At 36.8% G+C, this 25,674-nt stretch overlaps 2 protein-coding genes across 6 annotated transcripts in view; one reads left to right on the plus strand and one right to left on the minus strand.

Annotated features, from left to right (window-relative positions):
• Nucleotides 1-25,674, plus strand: part of LOC309588909 (myosin regulatory light chain 2, smooth muscle minor isoform) — a 206,085-nt gene that overhangs the window by 51,468 nt on the left and 128,943 nt on the right. The window lies entirely within an intron of this gene.
• Nucleotides 1-25,674, minus strand: part of LPIN2 (lipin 2) — a 46,479-nt gene that overhangs the window by 9,796 nt on the left and 11,009 nt on the right. For all 5 annotated transcript variants that reach the window (XM_082324698.1, XM_082324696.1, XM_082324695.1 and 2 more), the window contains exons 2-13: nt 21,378-21,578; nt 18,142-18,237; nt 14,290-14,588; nt 10,121-10,228; nt 6,209-6,332; nt 5,255-5,576; nt 4,914-5,013; nt 3,564-3,751; nt 2,324-2,417; nt 1,877-1,946; nt 1,680-1,769; nt 852-934 (exon numbers count right to left, since the gene is read on the minus strand). In XM_082324698.1, the coding sequence (XP_082180824.1) occupies nt 852-934; nt 1,680-1,769; nt 1,877-1,946; nt 2,324-2,417; nt 3,564-3,751; nt 4,914-5,013; nt 5,255-5,576; nt 6,209-6,332; nt 10,121-10,228; nt 14,290-14,588; nt 18,142-18,237; nt 21,378-21,569 (1,766 nt within the window). In that variant the 5' untranslated portion in view covers nt 21,570-21,578. The remainder of the gene's footprint in view (nt 1-851; nt 935-1,679; nt 1,770-1,876; nt 1,947-2,323; nt 2,418-3,563; nt 3,752-4,913; nt 5,014-5,254; nt 5,577-6,208; nt 6,333-10,120; nt 10,229-14,289; nt 14,589-18,141; nt 18,238-21,377; nt 21,579-25,674) is intronic.

The raw sequence follows: 25,674 nt of genomic DNA on the forward strand, positions 1-25,674 counted from the left end.
TTAGGTAAACTGCAGATGAAAAGGGATACTGAATGAGTAAGTGTTTTGTTTTTTAAAAAAAGCTGCCACAGCTACTATATAATTTAAACTGTGGGTAATAAGTTAGTGGAGTAGCTCACCTTTTAAGGTTATTCAGAGACTTATTTCTCTGCTGATTAGAGATTTCAAGATTAAAAGCAGCATTTCTCTGAAGTATTCAATCACTATATATTTAGTTTCCTAAATCTTTAAGACACCAACAATGCTTACAAGTACCTTTGTAAAATCATGGGAGAATATGAATATGCATAATGAATTATCTAGACTGGGACAGTTTTGTGCTAAATACTGCTAGTTTTCAACCACAATCTTGGGCAACTTGTGCACTGTAATTAATGCTATTTTATTGTTTCAATTATTTAATGTTACAAAAAATTGCACATGGTTTAAGTTATTCATACAATATTAGGCTTTTACAAAAAAAATAATGACAAACAATATCTCGGAAACAATACCACTATATTTACAGAGTAGTGGCTCATTGATAAAGGTTACCATATATGTCACTGTTGTTCTGTCAGTTACATTACTATTTAAGAAGTAAACACAACAGGATTTAGGAAGTAACTGTAGTGTGTATTTGTAGCTCCTACAATGTTTGCTGCCACATTATTTTGCTGAATTGTTTGCCAAACATATCTGGTTTCTCTTCAGTAGCTTAGAGGAAAATGTTTCTTCCCACAGTAAATTCATACTGAATTCTTCATTTAAAAAAAAAAAAAAAAAAAAAAAAGAAAATAGACAAAAAAAAAACAAGAAAAAGAAAAAAGACACTATTCAGTCCACAAAACAGTCTTCAGACAGGAACGCACCTACTATTAACTTGCTCTTTTATAGTTGCTGGCAGTTCATTTGCTTGTTGTGTCTCAGTTTTCCCCTCTTTTGTCTCTGGTATCTAAAGCAACATGATAATAAAAACATATTGACATTTTAAGCATTTTAAACTGATCCAACTGAATTCATAGTTCACACTTAAGCAAACAGCTATCAATATAGGATATCAACTATATTAAGTCTCAGAATTGCTCATTCTGTAAGTTATTTAACAAAAGGATGCTTATGAATAAATGATCCATTAAAGCTTTTTATTATTTCAGGAAAGAAAACTCTGCATGCCAGAAGCTGAGAACTACTAGTATAAAGTGATGAATTTAGCATTAAAGGAGCTGTCAGCCTCTAAGCTTCTAAAATTCACTTTCTTGGGGGGAAAGGAAAATTAAGGCACATACTTAAGGTTTAGAAAGCTTAATTTAGTCTAAAATGGGGTGTCTCAGAATAACATCTATTATGCAGCACAGTACCTATTTATTTGTGTATACATTCATAAAACATACTGCAGTGTCTGAAGAGTAGGTCTGACAACTCCTTATGGCTTAGAAGAAAAAACTTTAAGAATATTGTGCAACAGGATGAATACAATAAATTTTGTTGATGCAACTGGTAACAGTGAATAAAGATGTGGTATTTAAGACTAAATATACAGAAGCAGCTACAGCTACTACAACATTGAGTAACTCTCAGCTGGCCATCAGTGACGCAGAGCTACATGAGCAGCATTCTGAGGGACTTCTGACAAATCATAATTTTTTCATTTTTTAACAGCTAAGGAAAGGGAAAAAGAAAAAATAGGTCTCAGTTACCTGTTTAGTCATGCTTTCTCTCTTGCGCCAGAACCACCACCTTCCAGACTTCTTTGGCATCTTTTCTTTGACCCAAGACTCAACAGTAGCCTGAAAAATTAGGCATGTTTTTAATTTGTATAGAAAAACAAAATAAAGAGATAATCATGTGTTACTACATACAAAATCTTTACAAAAGTATATATGTATCTATTTACCTTGGGCAAACTCTTCTGAAACACCTGCAAACTCAGAATCATTGGAGCAGCCAATGCCCAGTTATAATACCTGTTTTAAAACACATTATTGATAAGGTATTACAAAACCTGACTAGAGGTCAGTAAACATCAGTGTGCAAACTGCCCTTTTGCTGATGAAAATATATATTTGCTGCCAACAACTAATATTAAAGTTTTCTGCAAGTAGTTATTTTAATATATACAATTCAACATCAGTGGTAATTGCTGAAAAAAAAAAAGCAAACATCACTTCAGTTAAAGCTAAATTTAATGCAAATCTGCAGTTCAAAATCATTCTCTTTGAGACTGAGAAACAGATCCATCAAAAACACAAATTGCAATGGAAGCTGAGAAATGCACTCACTTTAAAGGGTAGATTTTAAATGAGATCTTCTAAGACCTAATTACGTGATATAGAGAGTTTACCTGTTATAAATCCTTATTACCAAATTAGGATTGTCTATGAGTCCAGGGTTTTCAGCAAATTCATGATAAGTAATAATATGTTCCATGAATTTTTCTGCAATAGAAGCAGATTTTAATTAAAAATAATAATATAAAACCCCAAGATGTCTGATTAGTTTGTATCTAGGGAAATGCTTTCTGTCATTTCAGAGTCTTTGCTGATCCTGCAACATCACTCAAGATATGCTAATATGGCCTACCTGTCAAGAGTCTCGTGACTGCCTCCTCAGTAACAGGGAAAGCCTCGAACCACTTCAACAGTCACAGTAATGAGAATTAAGAAATTAGAAGAGGGAGGATAAGGAGGAGGTAGGAACTAATTCAGTTTGCAGGCTGGAAAAAGAGAGCCATGCTTGTCTAAGCAAGTTTTCTTTAAAAATTACTATGGCAGGTAAGGGGCCTACATACTACACTAAAAGCGGAGGGGGAAGGATGTCATCAGCTTTTCAGGTTTGTTTAATCACTGACTAATAATAGCGTTTTTATGCCTAGTAACTATACAAGTTTGCAGAAATTCATGATTTAGTGTAAGACCCCTGCAAGGAAGACATAATTTTTTCAAATCAAATCCAATATTACTACCACATTATCAAGAGAGCTGTTCTGAGCCTTTATTAATAAGCATTTAAATTTCACTTGATGCATTAGAGACTGAATGACCTCAAAAATGTATACAACTTCAGTATTAAAATTAACCAGATCATTAAGAGTGAAGAATCAGCTGGTAAAAATCTAAAGGTTAACAAACATTTAGGATAGGAAAAGTAGAGCAGGAGAAAAGATAGTCCAACACAACAGTCAAAGGTTTTTTAATTGCTTAAAAAAAAAAAACTAAAAAAGAAGAAAAATTATCAGGCAATTGGAAAGAATATGAATTCTGAAGATTTATTTAGGACTAAGCAAGTAACTGCAGCCAGAAACAAGAGTGGTTGGTCAGATACGCACCATGTAGTGCAAAAAAGGAGACAGATAGCTTCTCAAGGCATCAAGTGCTCTTGAGTAATCTGAGGTTAAATTCTGCTGCCTCTGCTTGGCAAATGCTTGAGAATTTTAGAAAATGAAAGATTATCCATTCCCTTTTCTCTACATGAGCATAATAATAAGCCAAAGCTTTGCAAGGTGAAAATCAGAGCATTCAAGCCACTTCATTTGTTTAGCTGCCTGAGCTTTATTACTGTTTATGTATTGGTCCTTCACATACCTTTAGAAATCTCTCCATTTTCATTGAGACCTCCACAAAGTGAAAGTGTAACATCAGGCAAGTCCATCGCAGAATCAGACATGCACTCGGTACCACTATCAGCGGCAGCACTTCCTACTGATTGGGGTGACTGGGAACCGGAAAGGGTATCGGACTCTGTCCACTGCCTGAAGCCAGGATCAGAATCACTAAAGAAAAGAAGTCCACTTTTTCCATAAGTATTTCACTTGCAAAGAATTGTATAGATTTTACGTTACAGAACACACTATATGATTGCTCAAAAAAAATTATCTTGCTGTTCCTTTCCTGTTAAGTACTATCTCGTTTTACAAAATAAATTTAAAACCGGACAAACAAAAACCAGACACAAACACACCCCCCCAACCCTTCATAATACCTGCAGATTGACAGTTTCCAGTTCTCCTAACATGCACCTAAATTGGGAAATAATTACATTTCTCTTGCCTACAACAAAACCGGATTTAAATGAGGAAAAGATTCTATTTTTGCAGAACAATATTATGCTCCTCAATCTTTACCAGAAAGCTGCAGAACAAGAATAAAAGGAAAAAGGATATTGCTTGATGTTTTCAGAACACTGTGTGTTTGGAAAAAGTACAATACAAAAGAAAAGAAAGGTGGCCTTTTAAATAAAAAATATCACATTGTCATCTAAGGTTAAAGTGATTAGTTTGATCCCAAGTAGTGTAATCAGTAAGTACTGAAAAGTTTAAAATTTTAGTTTCAACACAAACCAATACACACTTCTTCCCTATTAAGCTGTATCTTCACAACGGTCTTACTAGACAGTTATTCTTTTGAAGAGTATTTTAGGAGTATAAAATGCTTTGATTTCATTAAAAAAAAAACCAAACAAACAAGAGTGAATTTTGAGACTGAGCTGCCTTGCATGAAGATCTTGTAGGATTTTTTTTGTTGGTCTTTTTTGATATTAAAAAAAAAGTTGGGAGGGATGTACAGGGCATGCAAAAAAACCTGTTGTGTGCTTATCTAGAGCTAGCAATATGGCAAAATAGAGTACTACTGCAAAAGGAGTGTGCAGTTTAAACTTACCCCCCCTCTACATTTGCAGAACACAGAGGTTCTACAAAGATGAAAACTCTCAGTAACGGCCTCCCACGTGATCTTTCAATATTTTTCTTGTCAAATCAGAAACAGATTTTCACAATGAGATCAGTACTGATTACTCCACAAAAGCCTAGAAACCTGAAGTCCAAGGTTTTTTTTTTATCAGAACTAGTGCATAAACACCTAAATCATACATGTAGTAACTCACATAGTGCAACTGCAATATAATCCTAGATCCACAGGACCTTAATTCAAAATTACCTTTTGGGAAAGTAGAGTGCTGCAACTTCAGGTTCCAAAGCCTTTAGGTCCTCCAAGTATATATCGTCAGGCCCCTGATGATGACTTCGCTTGTGCACCCCTGTTAATTTTAACAATTAAGATTACTAAGATGAAGCTATCCATACACATTAAATACAAACGTAATTGTGGAAGATTCAGACTTACTTGCAGCATTTATAAATCCAAGACATTAATTATAGTTTTAGTCAGATAAGACTTTAAATAGCAAAAATTGAAAAGACACTTTTAAACTTTTTCCAATATGACTTCAAAATTGGTAGGTCACATTGAAGGAAAGAATCAACAGCTTTATTATATACCTTTCTTTTTTGAAGGAGAGTCAGTTTTTGCTGTTGGCTTTGCTTCTGGTAAAGGGTCCACCGACAGTCTGGGATGATGATCAGCATCTAAGGGCAATGGATCTTGCGGTTCTATGATTGCAGAAGCAAGAGAATCTTTAACATCCATCTGCTTAAGCAGAGGATGAGTTCTTGGCTCAGGTTTCAGTACTGTACAGACAGAATCTTTCACATCGTCATCATCTTCAACTTCATCAGAGCTGAGGATGACCCTAAAATGAGTCTTCTCTGATGGAGTAATGGTAGCTGTTCTGGGATGTTCCAGTTTCTCTTTCTTGCTTATCTGAAAAATAGAACTCTAGTCAATCCTTTCACTTCACATAAGTTTGTTTTATTCTGGTCTAAACATTAAAACTTGTACTCATGGTACACGTCAGGGTCACAAGTAAGCCAGGTAAGAATTTAAACATGTATTTTAGCAACATAAACCATGTCCCACCTTATTAGCAAAGTTCCCTGCAACAGAAGCTTCATGCAAGCTTATTTACAAGTTCAGTAAAGAAGCTGGCATAGAGGAAGTGCTGACTTGACCAAACCATGGCAAGAAAAAAGCACAAATGTGGACGTACCAGGGCTTCTGACACCAGCTGTCATGTTAGATACCAAATTTACTCTATCAAGGCTACAATTTTTCTGGAATAAACTAGAACTTAGCCTAAAATAAAGGAAATTAATTTCTAAAGTTGCCTTCTTCAGTTTCTAACTAAAAATTCAGACATTTCAGATATTTACTGCTAGGTTTTCTGGAGTTACTTTGCTGACCAGCTTTTGAACTCAACAAATTCGACTATCTGCCAGCCACAAGGGGGTGCTACTTTCCTATTTCAACTGAATTATTCTGATTTCCAATCCTCTCTTAGGACACAGTTTTAGAAATGCCAAAACACAGTTCACAGAGACAATAAATACATTTACCTTGGTTGATTCTGGGAATCCTCCCCATGTCCATTCCATGTGAGATTCAGACCTAAGCAAGCTCTCAGCAGGTTTAACTTCTAGTTCTGAATCACTTTTAGGGCAGACTGGCTCAGAGAAAGGGCTAGCAAATCAACAAGAACATAAAAAAAAAAAAAAAAGCCACAGTGTTTAAAATGCATTTGTTGTGCAGTTACTTGGTAGAGTTTTCTACAGCTTAACAGAGCTTCAATTATTCGGCAGCATGGCAAGAAGCCCAGCAGGGTTTTCAGACAGTGAGAAATTAGGTTAAAACCAAAATCACATTAGAGGACTCCAATAGCGATCACCCTAAACAGATTCCTCCACTATATCTGTAGTGTAGGTATAGCTCTCCCCTCAGCCCATGTTCCATTTTTCAAACAAAACAGAACAAACCAAAAAAGTTTATCTAAAAGTAAGAGAAATTAGCTTTAAGTTCCTTTCCTCTGTAAAAATATAGCATTTAAGCTTGCTATACCAAGACCTGAGTAATAAAAGTCCTGCAAGCCTAACTCACAAATGCACAAAACACCACCAATTCCTGATGTAGGGAAAACAACATTAACAAGATAGAAGAAGGAAGGGAGATTACTTGAAAACTTCCTTCAGATGTGTTTGGACTACATGGCCTTTTAAAGTTCCATCCTATTTTTCCTACAGTTATTATCCATAGATCAGAAACAGACCTCTGAAATTTACTTTAGCCAAGACTACTTTTAAGCCAGAACTCACTCTACAAAATGCTAGAAAGGTGCGATTTCAAAATCATTTTGCTCTTATGATCTTAGGGAGAAAAGGAAACATAAGAGGTTGTTTTGAAGTAGCATTTAGTGTTGGGACAGGTCCAAGTCTATCCTTTCCAGAACACGGCAATTATATTGCATATTATAGAAATGCTGCTCTTTTTACACTTTGACATTCATAGAGTACTTTGGTTTGTTTTTTCTTTAAATATATAGATAAACCTCAATATTTGAATTTGAATTGTAGGGACCAGAACTGGACACAGCACTCCAGGTGTGGCCTGACCAGCACCGAGTAGAGTGGGATGATTACATCTCTCTCTCTGCTATTAATGCCCCGGCAGATGCAGCTCAGGATCCAATTTGCCTTTGCTGCTGCAGTGGCACATTGCTCACTCATGTTCAGCTTGTTGTCCACCAGGACCTCCCTTTCAGCAAGGCTGCTCACCAGCCACACAGATCTGAGCCTGTACTGGGCTCTTTGGTTACGTCGTCCCAGGTGCAGGATTTCGCACTCGTCTTTGCACTTGTTGCACCAGGAGAGGTTTCATCTTGATATAAGAAAGAAATTCTTTACAGTGAGAATAATCATTCACTGGAACAACCTTCCCAGGGACGTGGTCCCCATCACAAGAGGTTTTCCACTTGTGGCTGGACAGTGTGCTAGATTAATCCCATCTAGTCTCCCGCTTCCGTGAAAGGTTGGACCAGATGATATTTTGAAATCCCTTCATCCAGGGGTACAAAAAGGAAACCATTTAGAGATTCCCCCCCCCCCCCCCCTCAGTTCCCCTTTAACAATTTCCTAGAGAAACTACATTTTCTGTACTGTTAGAAGGGCTTATTTAAAGTAACACATTGATGAAAATACATGTACGTATTTGTTTTCAGGAGGAATATGAACTCATTTTCCCTATGTGCCAAATAATTTGTTCCGCCTATATCACAAGTCAACTGGAAGCCATGCAGACATATTAACCTGTTTCTAAGCCTAATTCTTAATATTCAGCATTACTTGCAAAAGACTGAATACTTCAGGGCTTTGAGAACCTAAGCCTGTTCCACTTTCCCCCAAAGTATAAGTCTTGCATTATCATTCTCAGGGAGAAGTCTTTAGTCAAAAGGCCCATGCTTGTAATAGTGATCTAGTCACGCTAACATTGCTAGTTACAACAGCAAGAACATTGACGGTATCAAAGATCAAACAGGTAATAGTTATGCTTTTTGGTTTTATTCTAGTGAGTAGGAAAAACAGAAATGTCCTCATTGAAAAGACTTATGCTATTATCTTCGCTTTGCTCCCTGCAAGGGTTCTGAAGAGCAAGACGACCAATCTGGACGAAGAGACAGTTAGCTTTTTCAGGTCTCCAAAAGGGACATTATCAAAACCTCCCATTTTTCTTCCACTGTACAATGGCTACATTATAGAATCTTTCTTTGGTGGCTTAGGAGAAATAATTTCATGCAACATTTCTCTTCTGCTCATGCAAGAGAGAATCCCCCACCCAACACCCCCCCTCCCCCAAAGAGAGAAGGGAAAATTGCCAATTTCTCTGTTACACTGCAATCTGTATCGGGTAGCTTCCTGTTAAAAAAAACCCAAACTATCAAGAGCCTAGGTATCTCACATGATGCACAAACAAGTTGTTAGAGCAGACTATCCCCTAAATACGTAAACAAGGAGAGAGGCATGAATCGTATCTCCCAGATATAGCCTGCTAGCCTATGTTAGCCACAGTTTTATAAACTGAAAAGGAATATCAGCCTCTATGCTACAATTATCTAGGTGATATAATCCATACAATAACATGTCAATCCTGAGGGTCAAACGCTGACTGCTTTTCAGTCACAAACCACAAACCTTTGGGGAACATTTGAAGACTACAGCTCATCAAGAACAATTGAGGATGTGGTTGTCAGCCCAAAACATAAAAAGGAACGATAATGGGATTTCCTGTCCAACTGCTTCTGTCCATTAACAAGCTATGCACTGGGGGAATTAGCAGGCACCAAGCCTGGTGTGGTACATTCAGACTCTACTGAGGCCACAACCCTAGAAACACCCCAAGCAGAGAGATCATATGCACTTCAAAAATTATTTTCTGAAGCTGTCTCTTCTATTCTGCACTACCTTCAATTGATACAGAGGAACAGGCACCTGTGCATGGAGCAGCTAACCTGTAACAATGGATATCACATAAGGCTGACCAGTAATCGTCACCGACACTATGAATGTATCTGCTATGAGATAAGAGGCCTCAGTCAAACTGAAAAGTAGTAAAACTAGACACTCACCAAAGAGTTAAGATGAATCAAGATACTGCTTAGCATGCTATGTGCTATTTATAAGCCCTTCCCTATGCCCAGTGTTCAGGAAAAGTACGATATTTACTTCAAGTACTACCACATATGGACAGAATGCTTTCTTATGCAAATAGAGATTGATGTTGGAGTGGCGAAATCCAAAGGGTGAGCCTTGAAAAATGTAGAAACTGAATGCGAGAGAAATATAATAGCATGAACATCAGAAACTGAAGAGCTTGAATGTATAAACAGAAGTGCCCTGGCCACTGTAACTGAAACCTGACTGGCGAGCTGTGTTATGTCATTTTTAAGAATCCACAATCAACTGATGCTGTTTCTGGTGTCTCTGGGTTAGTATTCCAGTAACTAGCAAATCCTCTGTTCTGAAATAGAATAGGATTTAAGTTGAGGACCTGGCTTTACCTCAAGTAATTTGCACTATTTCACCTGGCAAATTCTAACTCACACTTCTAGCAACACTTCTGCTTTATGGTATATCAAGTGTTGCTTATGCCAGGGTAAATCAGAAGGAACATATTCATTTTCCATACCCTTCTCAACCTAAGAAAATCTTATTAACAATATTTTCTTTCTTTAATAGTGAATTTTAATAAGAAAGGTTTTTTTTCACTTGGAGGGGCAGGACATAAGTTTTGTTTAATACATACAGTAGAGAGGAAAGTTCCCAAGGTTCTAAGTAAGTATCAAATGCCGCATTTGATATCACAAGTTAGGCATGTTTGACAGTTTTACAGATCAGGGGGAAAAAATGAATTAAAAGGCATATTATTTTTTTAATAATTATTCGTCATTATACATATGATGACATCGCAAAGTGACTTACTTCTCCAGAGGGGACCAGTCTCCATCAGATAAGGGGTAGTGATCCTTCGAGTGATAAATCAGAGATTCTTTTTGTTCTTCACCCTTTGGTGATGAATTTGAGGATCCTCTGTGGAGATACATGGGACATTAAGTCAGCTATAAGAAACGTACATTACTAATTCAGTTAGAAAAGTTACTTGTATGGTATGAAAAATCCAAGATCAAAAGAAAGAAGTGTATAGCTGAAAGAATTCATGGTTTGCAACACACCTTTATATAACTTAAAAATGTATATAAAAACTATTAATACTTGAAAATACTGCAAGTTTAAACACCTACTACTCTTGACACATAGTAAGTTAATACTGAAGAAGTCACAATAGCATAAATATCACTCTACACAGCCAGCTAATATTATCAAAACCCAAAGATGAACAGAGATTTACACATAACCTTTACTACGTTTCAGAAACACTGAAAAAGTTCAACAGAAAAGGCAGTTTTGACAAAGCACTTTAGGACTGCACATTTCACATATCAAAACCAGTAAGAAACAGGGGTAGGTACTAGCCTCACAATTTACCCAAGAGTTTACAAATTAACATAAACTACAACAAGCAGCTGGAAGTACTGCACTGTTCCAAACAGTGGGGTTTGTTTTGCACTGGAAAGCCTACTCAATATCTGTTAAAAAAAAAAAAAGACAGAAAACAACCAACAGTAAGACCCATTGAGCAGGCATGCATTGTATTTTACACAGAAGTCCCTTTTAAATATTTCCATCATAAGTACTTCAGATCTTTTTACAGCTTTCTGAATTTAATTGAATAAATAACTATTCTCAGGATACAACTAACTTGTTTTGAGGTTAGATCAAGGGCATCATGGCTACACTGTGGACAGAACAGAAGGAAGATAAGCCTGAAATTTGAGTGTAAAATGCAATACAAATTACTTTCAGCCATTGTTATGAAAGAAAAAAGAAGTATTTTTCTTCCATTAGCAGCACGGTTGCACAGGACTTCTTTTGGAACGCTAACACTAATTTCTCTTATGGATGGAGAAAAGAAAAGATTTTAACATTATCTATTAAAATACATAAATATTTAGAATTTACATGCTTACTCAATACAGCCCATTAGATCCTAAGCAGTTACAGTGATCTACCTCATTTGCACAAGTCTTTCATTTGGAAGACTGTCTAGACTGTGTTAAATACTGAACCCTAAAAATGTCTTAATAGCTCCACTTCTTATTCACAAGTATTATTTTTATGAAACTTGATGATGACAGCTTGACTTGAGATGAGAGCTGCAGAGACTGTACATCCTTTATATTCATAAACCAAGCTAACTCTGACAGAAATATGTTTCATGCTATCTTTGTCTGTGTCCAGTGTGAAGTATCTCCAGAAGAGGAAAAAGGTTTACTTGATTGAACAATCACATAAACACATAAAAAAAATTATTACAGCAAGGTCCTCAATATTATGACTTCACAGGGGGGCAAGATGACACACAGGTGGTACCGAACAGATTTTATTCACTAGGAATTTGCAACCAAATGAGTTCATATGAAGCATCAAAAAAAAAAAACAAACCAAACTTCATCCATAAGTGGATAAATTCAAAGTTTAAAAATCCAAATGCAGTCAAAGATTATTGAAAATAAGCAGGGAAAATCAGTATGCATAAACTTATAACTTCGAGTTGCACTATCAATGCTAAGCTATTTAGTTTGCAACATTTATAAACAGTGCTAGCACTTTTTCTCATCCTTGTCCACTTTACACATGGTCTAAATAAATATGTAAGATTTTAAAGACAGGTAACTACTTTAACTTTTTAACACCCTTAGCACTGGAGAAATAATGCCCTCTATTTCTGAGTGTTCACACTGTAATCTCAGTCCTCCTGGTATTAATTTAGGTAAGTCAAGCACTACTAAGATACCTAAATCATAGTTAGAAAAGACAAAGGATATAGTTTTTAAAAAGCTGCATAAACACTTGGAAATGGATTTTCCCAAGGAACAGGAAACAGCTTGTTTTTCACTTTGTAAGAATAGAACTAGATAAGACATTGCATACTGGTACCTGTGGCTGAATTTTTGACCTTCCTGTTGGAACATCAGCCTCCCTTTTCCTTTCCCAGTTTCACTTTGAAATCTGAAGCTATGTTTAATAATAGTTAGTTAAGTTTCTATTTCTCCCCTCCCACAGGAGCCACACATTTATAACTAAAAAAACTCAACAACAAACCGAAAAACAAAAAAACACCCAAACAAAACCTGCTGATATCACCTTACATCCCCACAGGATATGAAAAGAAAACTTATGAAGATTTTTTCACAACCATATCTTTAGCTGGGAGGAAAACAGTGTATGCTTATCGCAAGGCATTTTATTGCCTGCCTTAGTAGGCCACTGGAATGACTATATATGAACTCCACTAACAGATACATAGCCACAAACCTACTGTCTCTGCGCTTCCGTTACTACAATGTATTTTTTCAGTCCTGCATTTACTTGCTATTCACAAAACAGCTTGCTTTTACAAAATCTTCTTCCTTTCACATTGTAACACTCTTCTCTGACTAAGAATGCATTTCTGCTGCTATTTATGTTTATGTATATGTAAAAAAATGTGGTTTACAAATAAAGCCTTTTCAATCTTTCATTCTAAAGGGTACAAAAAAATAAAACCAGAGTAACGTTTACTGAAACACTATGGTCTGTTCAGCTGTGACTAAACATTTGACATTTCAGTCAAACCTATAATTTTTTATTCATCTCTAGTCAAATTAAGATAATTGCTAGAATAGCAATTTGAATTCTAAACACTGGATGACAACAGCCATTATTGGCGTGACATTCCTAAATTTTTCATACATTTGTAATAATTTTTTAAATAAATAATAAGCAATTCATGGGTTATATTTTCTTTCTTCCTGTACTTGATGGTTATTTTTATTTTTGATGGTTTCACTAAGACAACTTATTGTTGTCTTAATACTCTCACACTGAAGATTGAACAAAGATCTTGCCTTTCTTAAACTGGAAAAAAAGGAAAAAAGGAAAAAATCTCAAACCAAACAAAATGCCAATTTCCAGACTTAAACAGAGCAGTGAATATCTAAATGACAATTCATTGACATAAATATGACAGAGAAAAAATAAGGCAAATGAACTAAGAAAGCCACAGACATTCTAGAAAACACTTTAAAATCCAAATTTTGTTTGTTGCATTTTATTGCTTATAGGTGTGATAGCAGTTAGATTCATGTTTTTCTGTTGCACTACCCTTTTTGACTGGTACTTATTAAATTTGAGACTCCCTTGAAGACCCATACTGAAGGAGTTTTTTCAGTTATACTTTATTCTCTTACACCAAAACATTCTTCCAATTCCCAGATCAGATCTTGAATTTATTCAGACAGTTATTACATTTAGCAGTAATGCTGTCCAATAAAGCAGCTACCTTTGTCTAAAAACTACTTGTTAAGGAGCCTAAGAAACTTCCACATAAAACTGATGTGTAGGCCTTTCCTGGATTTTAAGCATTTATATGTTTGATAGCTTTCTTCTATTACTATAGTCTTTCCTATTACTCATATAAGCTTATTCAGCTTATTAGTATGTGCTACCACTTTACCGCAAGCTCCACTTTACTAATAGTTTATCCACTTCAAATACAGGACTGATTTTTTTTCCCTCCTTTATGGCTACACACGTGTAAAGAATTCTCTTTACTATGTGAAGGAGCAGTCATTTATGTAGTTTTCAGCTACCAAAGTAAACTTCAAGTTACAGAGAAGTCAAATTCAGGTGTGGTGTACTACAGGCATTCCACGCTGCAGTTTTATGTAGAGGTTACCAAACACGCCCGAAGACCACTCTGCCTCATCAGAGAAATTACACTGAAACTCCTCCTCAATCACACAACAGATCACAACAACATTTCTTTACCAGAATGGGCTTAATTGGATTTCATGTTAGTAACAAAATGGCCAAACTTGAAGGATTCTGTAAAGATGTGGAAGATAATGGTTTGGAGTTTTGTTTGAGGAAAAGCCTACTCAGAGCCTATTGAAACTTATGCATTACTTGCATAAAGAAAAGGTGCAAGTCACCTTTTAAATGTTCAGTGATTAACAGTGAAAGCAGCCCGCAAGTATCTGATAGTTTACCTTAGGGGTTGAACACTTTTTTCATCATCTGAGCTTATTTCCATTTCAAAAATCTCTTCCGTACCAGTAGAAGAGATCTGATCTTCCTTCCTGCTATCTTGTTTGTATTTCTTTCTTCTTCTTTTTTTCTTTTTCACAGAACCCGGGGGGAATACAGTCTCTGTTTCCACAGAGTGTGGGATTTCTGAGTTTACACATGTTCTCTCATTTTCCCCGGGCTTCAAATGATTGCCAGTGTCTTTAAAAAACTGGTCTTCAGTGGGTATTGGAGATGTTGCCAAATATGCAGGAACTTTTTCCTAAGCAAAAAAAAAAAGAAAAGAAAGAACAGACTTTTTTTCACTTTGTTTTGAGCATACAGGATAGTTGTCAGCTACAGATGAACCCTTGCATCTATATTTAGACACAAAACCATACAATAGCCCAGTAGTATGAAGCTGATATCCAGAAAGGAACCAAGTTCACTAGAGGGATTACAAAAAGTTCAGAAAAATGAATGTTAGTATTCTTACAGTTTCAGATATAAACAATTGATTTTGCTAGTAAAACAAATACCCAGTCAGTGGAATGTTTCTGAAATTATCTGCCCTCAAGCACACCAGTTCTATCCATGCTTAGTAAATGTGTTAATAAAAATAGGCTAATTAAATCCACTGCTGTCTATTTATTTTGAAACAGATTTATAGAAAGGTGTAGGTTGGAAGGGACACCTGGAGACCATCTGGTCCAATCTTCTGTTGAAAGCAGGGCCTCAGTTTAGGTTATATCCAGGGCCTCGTCAAGCCAACAGCTGAATATTTCCGGGGAGCGAGAGTCTACCACTTCTCTAGGAAACCTATTCCTGTGTTACATTGTTCTCATAGTGAAGGATTTTTCTTATACCCAGCTGGAATTTCCCCCTTGTCTTATCACCAGGCACCCTTGTGAAGAGAGTGCCTTTGTCTGCTCTACAGCTACCTTGTAGGTATTGCAAGACTGTGGTTAGAGCCCCCGAGCCTTCTCTTCTCTAAGCTGAACACAGCCAATTCCAGCAACCTTTCTTCCTATTTCAACTTCTCCAACCCTCTGATCATCTTGGTGACTCTCCACTGGACTCTCTCCAATTTTCCGTGTACCTCCTGAACTGGGGAGACCAGAACTGTGTTCCAGGTTTGGCCTAACATATACTAGGTTGAGTGGGCCAATCCCACGTCCTTCCATCTGCTGGCTGTGCTCCTGCTGATGCAGCCTAGGACACACTTGCCTTCACTGCTGCCAGGGCACACTGCTGGCCTTTTACAGCAGAGATGCATTTCATCCAGTCAGACCCCAGCCTGTACTGCTGCGTGGGATTCTTCCAACCCAGATGCAAGACTGCACATGTATCTTTGTTAAATCTTGTATGAATCTTGTTGGTCCAGTCTCCCAGCCTGCCGAGGTGGCTCTATGTGGTGGCTCTTTTTCTGGTCTGTCTACCTCTCCTCCCAGTTCAGTGTCACCCACAAAATTGGTGAAGGTGCATTCAGTTTTGTCATCCATGTCAGACACTATTTATGTAAAGTATCTTTCAAAAAGAAAAACTCAACTATAATTTACTCACGTTAAAACCAACAAACAACCCTCAATTAATTACAGCTCACTGCCCTTTGAAAGAACAATTCAATTGAAGGAAAAGCTTCACCAATGGACTGCCTGTGGTTTGTTTATTTACATCATAACAAGAAACTTCAAGATATTGACACCTAGACTGAAAGAAACACACTGTGAAGGGACAAAGTGGAACAAAAGTAGAAGAGAATGGAATTTGCATAGCAAGGAGAAAGAGAAAAAAGTTAGGGAGCTCAATTTCATGGTAAGACTAGAACTAATTACAAGATGCCTGTTATTTTACAGGACTCTTATGCAGCAGATTAGTCAGGAACTACACTGTGATCAGAAACGGCCAGATCACTGATACTACTTTTGATGTGTTCAAAGTCTGAACTGCTATTCTTTAATATTAAATTCAATTTTTCCATTGAGTTAAGAGTTACAGACCAAGTTTTGTTCCACTGGTTGTAAAGTAGAAAGAAGTGGAGAAAGGAGAGCAAAATACAGCCTTATACAGCACTAATGACACACAGATTTTGCATTGTGAAAAACCTCAAAATAAAATTATAGCACCTAAAGTAAAGTTAATATTCTATACAATTAGTGATAAATAATCCAGAAAAACAAGACAAAATTAAGAAAACAGAGGAAAAGTTAAAAGAAAACTGGCTGAAAAATGATGCCTGAAAGTACAATAGTCCCGATTTACATGAATTGAGGCATGTGGTGTTACTTCTGAACGTCAAGACGTGAAAACAGCAAAGACTGACCACTTGAAAGAACCTTTCTGAATTCATCAAGAACTCAATGAGAGCTTTATTGTTTATACCTTAAGCATAGCTTCAAGAGGTGACCACAAGGACATGTTGATCAGTAGCAGAAATACCGAGGAAAAAAAAAAAAGTCTAAAAGCACTAAAAACAACTCAGTCCTCTGCTTTGTAGCTAACTTGATCTATAGTTTCAGCATGAACTACCAGCTTTCCAGAACACATTATACACAGATAAGGCACTCTTGATATAAATTAAAATATACTAAGCAAGTGCAATAGCTCCTTTCAAACATTGTACTGGGGACAAAGGTAGTGGTTACCACCCTTGCTTTCTGAAAGTCTTAAGACTGATCAGTTCCCATCAATGGCTAACACAGCCTACATCTATAAAAAAAACTGCTTTCAGTTTTGATTTTTATCATGGTGTATACTAAAACAGAACCGATCCTTCCTTTCTCTTAAATGTTATGAATCCCTACCCCAAGTTATCATTTAGGGTCTTAATGCTTATTTTCTCTTTCCACTTTAAATTGTATTTAACTCCTTTCAAAATGAGAGTTTCCTCCAATCCTTCACAGTAAACAAGTAGCACCCTAAACTAAAAAGTGGATCAAGCTCATTTCCTTGAAAGACTCTGATTCCTAATAACAACAGGAAATTAATGCTTCATCTTTCACATCACTGAGACAAAACTTTTTTCTCTCTCCTCTGACTGTTTTCATTAAACCTTTCAGAACTTTGTATTCAGAACTTCTTTCCTTCTGTCTTGCTGAAAAACGCCAACAGATTCAAAAGTGATCAAAACCAAAGCTCAGGACTGACAAATATTGTCATTACATAGGTCCCATATCCTTAGGAAATCAGACTAAAAAAGAAACATTATACCTGTTTTTCACAGGCTCATTAGCTTCCAGCTGCAATAGGTTCTTGGGAAATTAATTACTGTTTTAACTTACTGTTAACTGTTAACTGGTGAAAGTTTCATAGTAGTTTCATAGTAAGTTACTGTTACTGTTAACTGGTGAAAGTTTCATAGTAGTTTCATAGTAAGTTACTGTTAACTGGTGAAAGTTTCATAGATAAAATTGTGAAAAATTGTGCTAAAAATTATAAGACAAATGAAAAATATGCCAAAATAAACAACCTTTGTTAGCACAGAGGTCAGTAGCACAAGCTATAAGAACTTAAGGTGAAAATTATTATAAGGCACTGCAATCTGTATAACTGCAGTCAACAAGAATGAATACACTAAAACAAAGTAAAAAAAATTCAACAAATCTTTCAAATAATGCTCTACTAAAAAAAAGAATTGGTTACTATATTATCACTGGTAGCAAAATTGTACAAAGCATCAAGCATCTTGGTAGCATATGAAAGTGATGTTAAGATTCAGTCACAGAAAAATCTAGCTTTCATAAAAGTTACAATATTGACAACGCTATATTAAACAATTTTAACACATGACTCTGTTAATACTGCATTGTAGCCAACATGAAGCACAAAGCCCTTACATTTTCCTCCTCAGTTTCTTGCACAAAGAAAGCTTCTCCATTGTCACCCAGTTTCATATGAAGATCAACAGCATCACCATTAATTTCTATATCAATCTGTGGAAAGAGACAATTTAATGTAAATAATTCATCATAGAGGAAAGCACTGACCGTAAGGCCCACTCAGCTCTGAGAGTAAACTTGGTTCCATTGTATAATCATGTCTTTTTCTCCTCTCTCTGCTTTTTGAAAGAAGTCTGTTATAATGTTTTTTATTTTGTTAACCTGCATACATCATCAATACATGATGCTCCTAGCAGAGAGCCTAACACCTACAAGAAAAATCAGAAAAAAATAAAAAACATCTGAAGACTGAATCTTGTTCAACTAATTTGGAGAGCTAGAAGCATAAATAATAATCGTTGATCTAGTCTTTATTTGCTGGAAGAATGATTGAGACTGTTCATGTTCATATGTTTAAAGCTCAACCTGAATTGGGGCCTGGTATGAACCTGAGTTCTCAATACCAAAATTTCAAGATGACAAACTGGAAGCCTCCTGGAGGCAGGCTTTATTTCAAAGGGACAGAGATTTGCCATGATTATTTCTGCAACTCCGTTAACATTGTTTCAGATTTTCTTGCTCATGAGTTTATGGGGATATTGCATAGGACCACAACCCTTCTGCAACCATTGTGCTTTTGTCAGAGGAAGAATGTTTTTCTTCTCATATAAAGGAACTTTAACTTAGATTATGATGCACAGGAGGGAGACATTATCCTTCCCCACATGCATGAAATAAAGAAAATAAAAAGTCTCTCTAAAACCAAGATACAATTATTTTACTTCCTCCTCTTTGTGAAATCTTGGGCATCCAGTTAAGTTCCATCCCAATTTTTTCCAAACAAAATGTCTTCCATATTCAGATAAAATTACCTTATTTTTCAGTAAATATGCTTATCTAATGGTATCTGTATATCTGCATTTAGCCTAGCTAATTAAAAATAATTTAATAAATGTCAGACAGAAACACATTGGACTTGCCTTACTGCAGAAAATGCCAATGGCATTTCAGGTTACATATAGTTCAGACACTTTTGTCAAAAGGAGACCAAGTTAAATACTGTAATTGCTATGAGATATCCAATATGTACCTCACTCAAGTTCTAGTTTCCTGCCAATACAAAAGAAAAAAATCACACCCCAAGCCATACAGCTAGTATTGTGATATGAATGAATACTCATATTCATAGTTAGTTATTGTGGTATGAAATGGCCAGTCAAAAAGGAAAGAGGACTAATACTAAGATTAGCGCATGGACTGCCAAGAAAAAAAAAAAACAACACACTGTTATTTGCTCATTTGTGAGAATAAAACCATTAGCTAAGGAAACCCAGTCATAGGAGATGATAAATTACAGGTAGATAACCAAACATGCATGGGGACTACACCCAAATCCTTAAGATAACAGCTTTTCTTTTTCCCCCACAAGAACTGAATGGTTTTGATCTGAAAATCGTATTTATTTCACTACTGAACACAGTTTACACAAAACACCACCAAAACAAAAAACACAACAAAAATACAACCACCTTAGTGTTTCTTTTTTTTCAGCGTTTTGTTTATGCTGACTTAGACAGATAAACATCCCTAATTTTAGTACCTGTACCTCACGCTGGTTTCTAGAGACTTCAGTATATATCTCAAGTATAGAGTTAAAGCACAGATATGCATATTTTGTGTTCCCATACATATTGAGACTACCAATTGATCTTGCCTTCATAACATGCCAGAGAAAAATGCGGACACAACACCGTAATAAACATTCACTTGACTATTGAGAAAACACTCAAACGCAGAATGGCAACTCCAAGGATGAAGCAGCAGCCATCCACTCAAGCAAAACCTAAGAAGTACGCTGACAAGTGTAGTTCAGTAGGTACCAAGAGTAGATGTTTCTACTATTCAAAAGCTTTTTAGAGGTACCCAGAAGCTGAAATCCTCCCAAATTTAGTTCAGCTTCTCAGAAGTGTAATTAAAGACATTTAGCAAGATCAAGTTTCAGATCACTGCTGTTTTAAGTGTATCTCACTTGCTTTGACATTAGAAAAAAATACAGCTATACCACCTCTCTTGTACCTTGCTGAAAAGCTGTAATCTGTTGTAGAATTGTTAAGAAAATCAACTTTTTGTCACCAGCGTGCTCATTAAAAAAAACACTCGTAAGCGGGAAAACAAAATGAAACACAAAAACTGCTGCTAGCCTGTGTTACTATGATAAACTTACAACTTTAATGCATGTAACTCCCAGTACAGACTGTTAAAAAAATGCCCTAATATAACTGCTCTTTCAGTTGCACTTTATTCTCCTTTTACAACCAAAATATAAAGATAGGGGTAGTTTCCTGCAGTGTCCTTTCACTTCTTAGAAAAGCAGCATATAATCCTGAGGTTTTATGATCTGTTTAAATCAATCCATCCTTTGGTAGCACACCCACAGGCAATACTGCCATACACAGTACTCCCTACTGACAGTAGTTTAAGTCCCCCCACAATAGGTCCATTTTTCAGTCAAATTTACAACCCAATCCAACTCACTCCACAGGCATGACTACCAAAGCCTATGGAAAAGGGATGGCAGGACAACCTGCTTGGGTAGCGCAACAGTCTCAGACTGGCTGGACAGGGAATTGCACCAGGTTCTCTTTCAAATACACCCAAATAGGAATGAAGCTTCAGTTCCAGTTTTTATTTGCTTGTGGATATTAATAACTGCATTTTTTACTGCGTATCAGCCTTGAACAGAGCTAACAAGGAGTAATGTTTATGACAGGTCACCAACCCTTAAGATATGCTCTATTTGTCCTCCAGACATTCAAAAAATAGTTGCTTGCAACATCAGGGATCAGTTAAATGGCATTAAGCATTTCTTTCCCAGCATACATAAATAAGTAAATAAATAGCCACATAAATGCTTTAACACTGTGAAGTCTATATGTTTGTATTATTCCTTTTGCATAGCTCAAGAGCTATCAAAGCTTTTCTTTCATGGTATTTTTTGCAGAGTCCTTAGATTACCACAGGAAGTTCTGTTTTGCATTCCGAAACTATCACTCTGTACAGCATATATGAGAAACTGCTCTGTACCAAATTAGACTGCTAGCTGCATATGTGGGGGGTTGGGGAAGGAAGGAAGAAGGGGAAAAAGGCATACATTGGTATTTAATACTTTGTTTTGGCCCACTTTCTGAACTTACCACTTTTTCTTTAGAGCGTAATACACCGAGCTTCCCAAATCGGACATGAAAAGGAGAACACTGGTATGTACCATCCTGTTGCCGGACCACAATGACATCAATACATCCTGAAAGGGTTGCCTGATTAATGCCTTTGTACAGCTCCTTCACAGTAACCAGGACTTGTCCTGCAAGTTGTCCTACGTAGTTCATAGTCTGCGACTAAGGGAGAAGAAGAAGAAAAAAGTAAATAAATTTTAAAAACATTTAAAGTTTTTTTTTAAATCAATTTTTAAAAAAAATCTAAATAGATGTGCAATGTCTGATTATTGTAACAAGCTTTACACAAATGCCTTCAAAAGTCAACAGAATTTTGAGCCAATTCTTATCTTACTAACAATCTCCAGAGTTATAAAACCTATTCTTAATAGTTTGTCAACTTGAATCTACAATTACTTGAATTTTCAAATTTTGAAGCATGTAATTTTTAAACCCCAAAGCCTAGATTCAAGTGATGCTTAATTATTCAGATAAGCTAAAAAGACAAATTCAGTCTCTGAAAACTGCCTATTTAATACAATTGATTTGAAAATGGAGTTCACTGTATATAAGGATGCAAAAAAATCTTAACAGTCAGGAAAAGTTATGTAAAGTATACTACATGTAATCCTTCCTTTACAGCTCTATATTTTAAAAATGGCTGAGTCACCTTAAAGAAATTATCAAAAGATCTAATGGGAGACAGAGGGGTTTGAGAATGAGCGTGGAGAAAATAAATATGGAAGAAATCCAGTTTTCTTCCTATGTAAGGAAAGCACACCACCAGAGAATTTATTTGCCATAAAACAAGTACCAAAACCTCTTGCAACATAAAAATCATGATCTTGTAAAAACCCTTCCTGAAAAGCACTGCCATCGACCTTCAGAAGTTAAAACTGAGATGAGCAAGACTTCCACCTGTGGCAGGTGATGCCAGATACTCAAATTTACTGAGACTCTCCCATTACCTTTTGATTAAATAAAACTACAATAAGTATCATCTACAGTTACAATGTATACTTCTCTAAACAGCTTAACGAAGCTTGTAGGTACTTATATTTAAAACGGCTGCTGAAGTAAAAGTTTGCTCTGCAAAACCAGAGTGAACCTAACAACATGACCTTGTCGCCCACGAGAAGCAGATGACTTAGCAGCTAACAACCATTTCCACAGAAATTACACCTAAAGAATAAACACTAAATTCCAAATACTTCATCTTCATATGTGAAAAGCAAGCCTTAATGAAGTTTACACACTCATGCAAGATATTGTTTTAAGTATAGAGCGTTATCTTACCCACTAACTACTTTCCACAGGTTTCACAAAGTTTCAGTCAAGAAAAAACAAATCTTTTAAAGTATTTTGTGATTGTTCATACTCCTGACATCAGAAAATTGAAAAAGAACAAGATCTAGTCCAGGTGAAGGAATCTTACTAGATGAGAGTGGGGAGTTCAGGACAGAATACAAGGAAAGGAAGATGCACACAATAACGGTATATGCACACAATAATTGGTGAATGGAGTCAAATCCAGCTGACGGCCAGTCACAAGTGGTGTTCCCCAGGGCTCAGTGTTTGGGCTAGTCCTGTTCAATATCTTCACTGATGATCTGGATGAGGGGATTGAGTGCACCCTCAGTAAGTTTGCAGATGACACCAAGTTGGGTGGAAGTGTCAATCTGCTGGAGGGTAGGAAGGCCCTGCAGAGGGACCTGGACAGGCTGGATCATTGGTCCGGGGCCAACTGTATGAGGTTCAACAAGGCTCAGTGCCGGGTCCTGCACTTGGGTCACAACAACCCCATGCAACGCTACAGGCTGGGGGAGGAGTGGCTGGAGAGCTGCCTGGTGGAAAAGGACCTGGGGGTGTTGGTTGACAGCCGCCTGAACATGAGGCAGCAGTGTGCTCAGGTGGCCAAGAAGGCCAATGGCATCCTGGCTTGTATCAGGAATAGCGTGGCCAGCAGGACCAGGGAGGTGATGGTGCCCCTGTACTCGGCACTGGTGAGGCCGCACCTCGAGTACTGTGTTCAGTTTTGGGCCCCTCGCTACCAGAAGGACATCGAGGTGCTGGAGCGTGTCCAGAGGAGGGCAACAAAGTTGGGGAAGGGTTTAGAGCACAAGTCTTACAAGGAGCAGCTGAGTTGCTTAGTCGTACAAGGAGCTGGGGTTGTTTAATCTGGAGAAGAGGAGGCTGAGGGGAGACCTTATTGCTCTCCACAACTGCCTGAAAAGAGGCTGTAGCGAGGTGGGGGTCGGTCTCTTCTCCCTAGTAACAAGCAATAGGACGAGAGGAAATGGCCTCAAGCTGCGCCAGGGGAGATTTAGGTTGGATATTGGGAAAAACTTCTTCACTGAAAGGTAGTCAGGCATTGGAACAGGCTGCGCAGGGAAGTGGTTGAGTCCCCATCCCTGGAGGTATTTAAAAGGAGGGTAGACGTGGTGCTCGAGGACATGGCTTAGTGGTGGACTTGGCAGTGCTAGATTAACGGTTGGACTCGATGATCTTAAGGGTCTTTTCCAACCTTAACGATTCTATGATTCTAAGATTATGCTATTGCCAAAGATAAACAAAGAACACATAGGATCACGTATCAAACATTCTGTCTAATCCATTAAAAACATTTAAGTGAATGAACAAATTTTGGATGACTGCAAGTCTTTCACACTAAGAATACAATGTGAACTATGACTGCCAATAAGAAATGAAGTCCAAATATTTCTCAGAACATCTGAGCTTTAAGAGAAGGGAAACCTGTGAAGGTGTTCTAATGGAAATCTAAGTGCAACCCTTCCTCATTCTGCCATCTCCCACCTCCCACTCAAAAGACTGCTACAAGCTCGTTTCAAATGTATCCAAGCAATTGCATTCCTCTGAAGTTAAGTGTATTATTTGGGAGAACAAAGAGCCACTGCAAACAAACAAAACATGCAACACTGAACATATAACGGGGCTTAAATTGTAATAATTCTATTTTGGGATAATATTTATACAAAAAAGTCTACAGCGAATTTCTTTGTCTATTTGCTAATCTATTTTTATTAGCCTCTGAACAAGGGTTTAGGATTTTTCTTAATGCCTCTAAACAAAAGCGTTCTTCCTCCTGATACTGCTTTCATTGTCTAGGTAATTAATCAATTATTTTTGTTCTGAGCCTTCAAAGTCTTCCTTTACAGTAACACAGGGTATATTGCATTCATTCAAAAGGAAGCTACTTTTGTAGTATCTAACAGTACCAATATAACTGTAAACATGCAGGAAATCTAAAACTACTGTCACTTAGAGCAGCTATGGAAGTATTTTTCTCCATCTCAGGCTTCTCAAGCCTAACGTACATTACCTAATCATATTTAGATTTTTGAAAGAAAAAAAAAATTCCTTCCTCTCCACAAGAGTTAAAAAGGAAGATGGGGGTTTTCCAATACAGATTTAAAACTGTTTTGAAATTATCCACAGAATTACTATGCTAGGTAACATGCTAGAGAATTTTCTCCCATAGCTTTTGTACAATATGGTTGATGAAGACAAAAAGAACAGACTGTCACTGAGTGACTAATGAGATTAGCAGAATGGACTCCCTATCAATTATTAGTGATTAATAAAATTCAGTTTCATCTCTAAGTAGTTTCATGTACAACTATAAAATTGACTGCTTGCTAATGAAATAATAGCTCACTCTTGCTAAAAAGGGGAGGTCTCACTTCAACCTTTCCTCATCTGACCTCTTAATGAGCTGATTTTAGCTCACTGACACAGCTGGCAGAAGTCTACCCATTTTTTTTGTTGTTGTTGTTTGTTTCAGTGGGTTAGTAAGTTGGATTAGCTCATGAAGAAGAACGTAACACCAAAAAGCTAGAAAAAAAGGTTGGGGCAGGGAACTGAACATCTTCCTTTTGACGAGTGAGATATTTGCTGCCTCTCATGGAACCGTAACCCAAGACAGAAAGGTAGCAACATCTCTGCTTTACTGTTTAAGCAATTAGCCTTCCCCTGCAATGAGAGTCATCTTTATTCTCAATCTTAGGAAAAATTCTCTAACACATAGTCATTATCATTCAAGGCTATACCTTGGATGCTTCCAAGAGGAGTCTATGGCATTGGCTTACAAAGAAAAGTTGAATTCATGTCACCAAGGAAACTGAATTTGTTAAAAGAAATGTTTGGCACAATCAGGAATAGAAGTCCTTAATAGAGTCTCCATTCCATATATTTCATTTCAGTGAATAGGACTTGAGAAGTGGACATTAGCAAGGAATTCTCTATCGTTTAAGTAGCGGCT

Source organism: Platalea leucorodia (assembly GCF_965183815.1).
Source record: "Platalea leucorodia genome assembly, chromosome: 1".
NCBI classification, from domain to species: Eukaryota; Metazoa; Chordata; class Aves; order Pelecaniformes; family Threskiornithidae; genus Platalea; species Platalea leucorodia.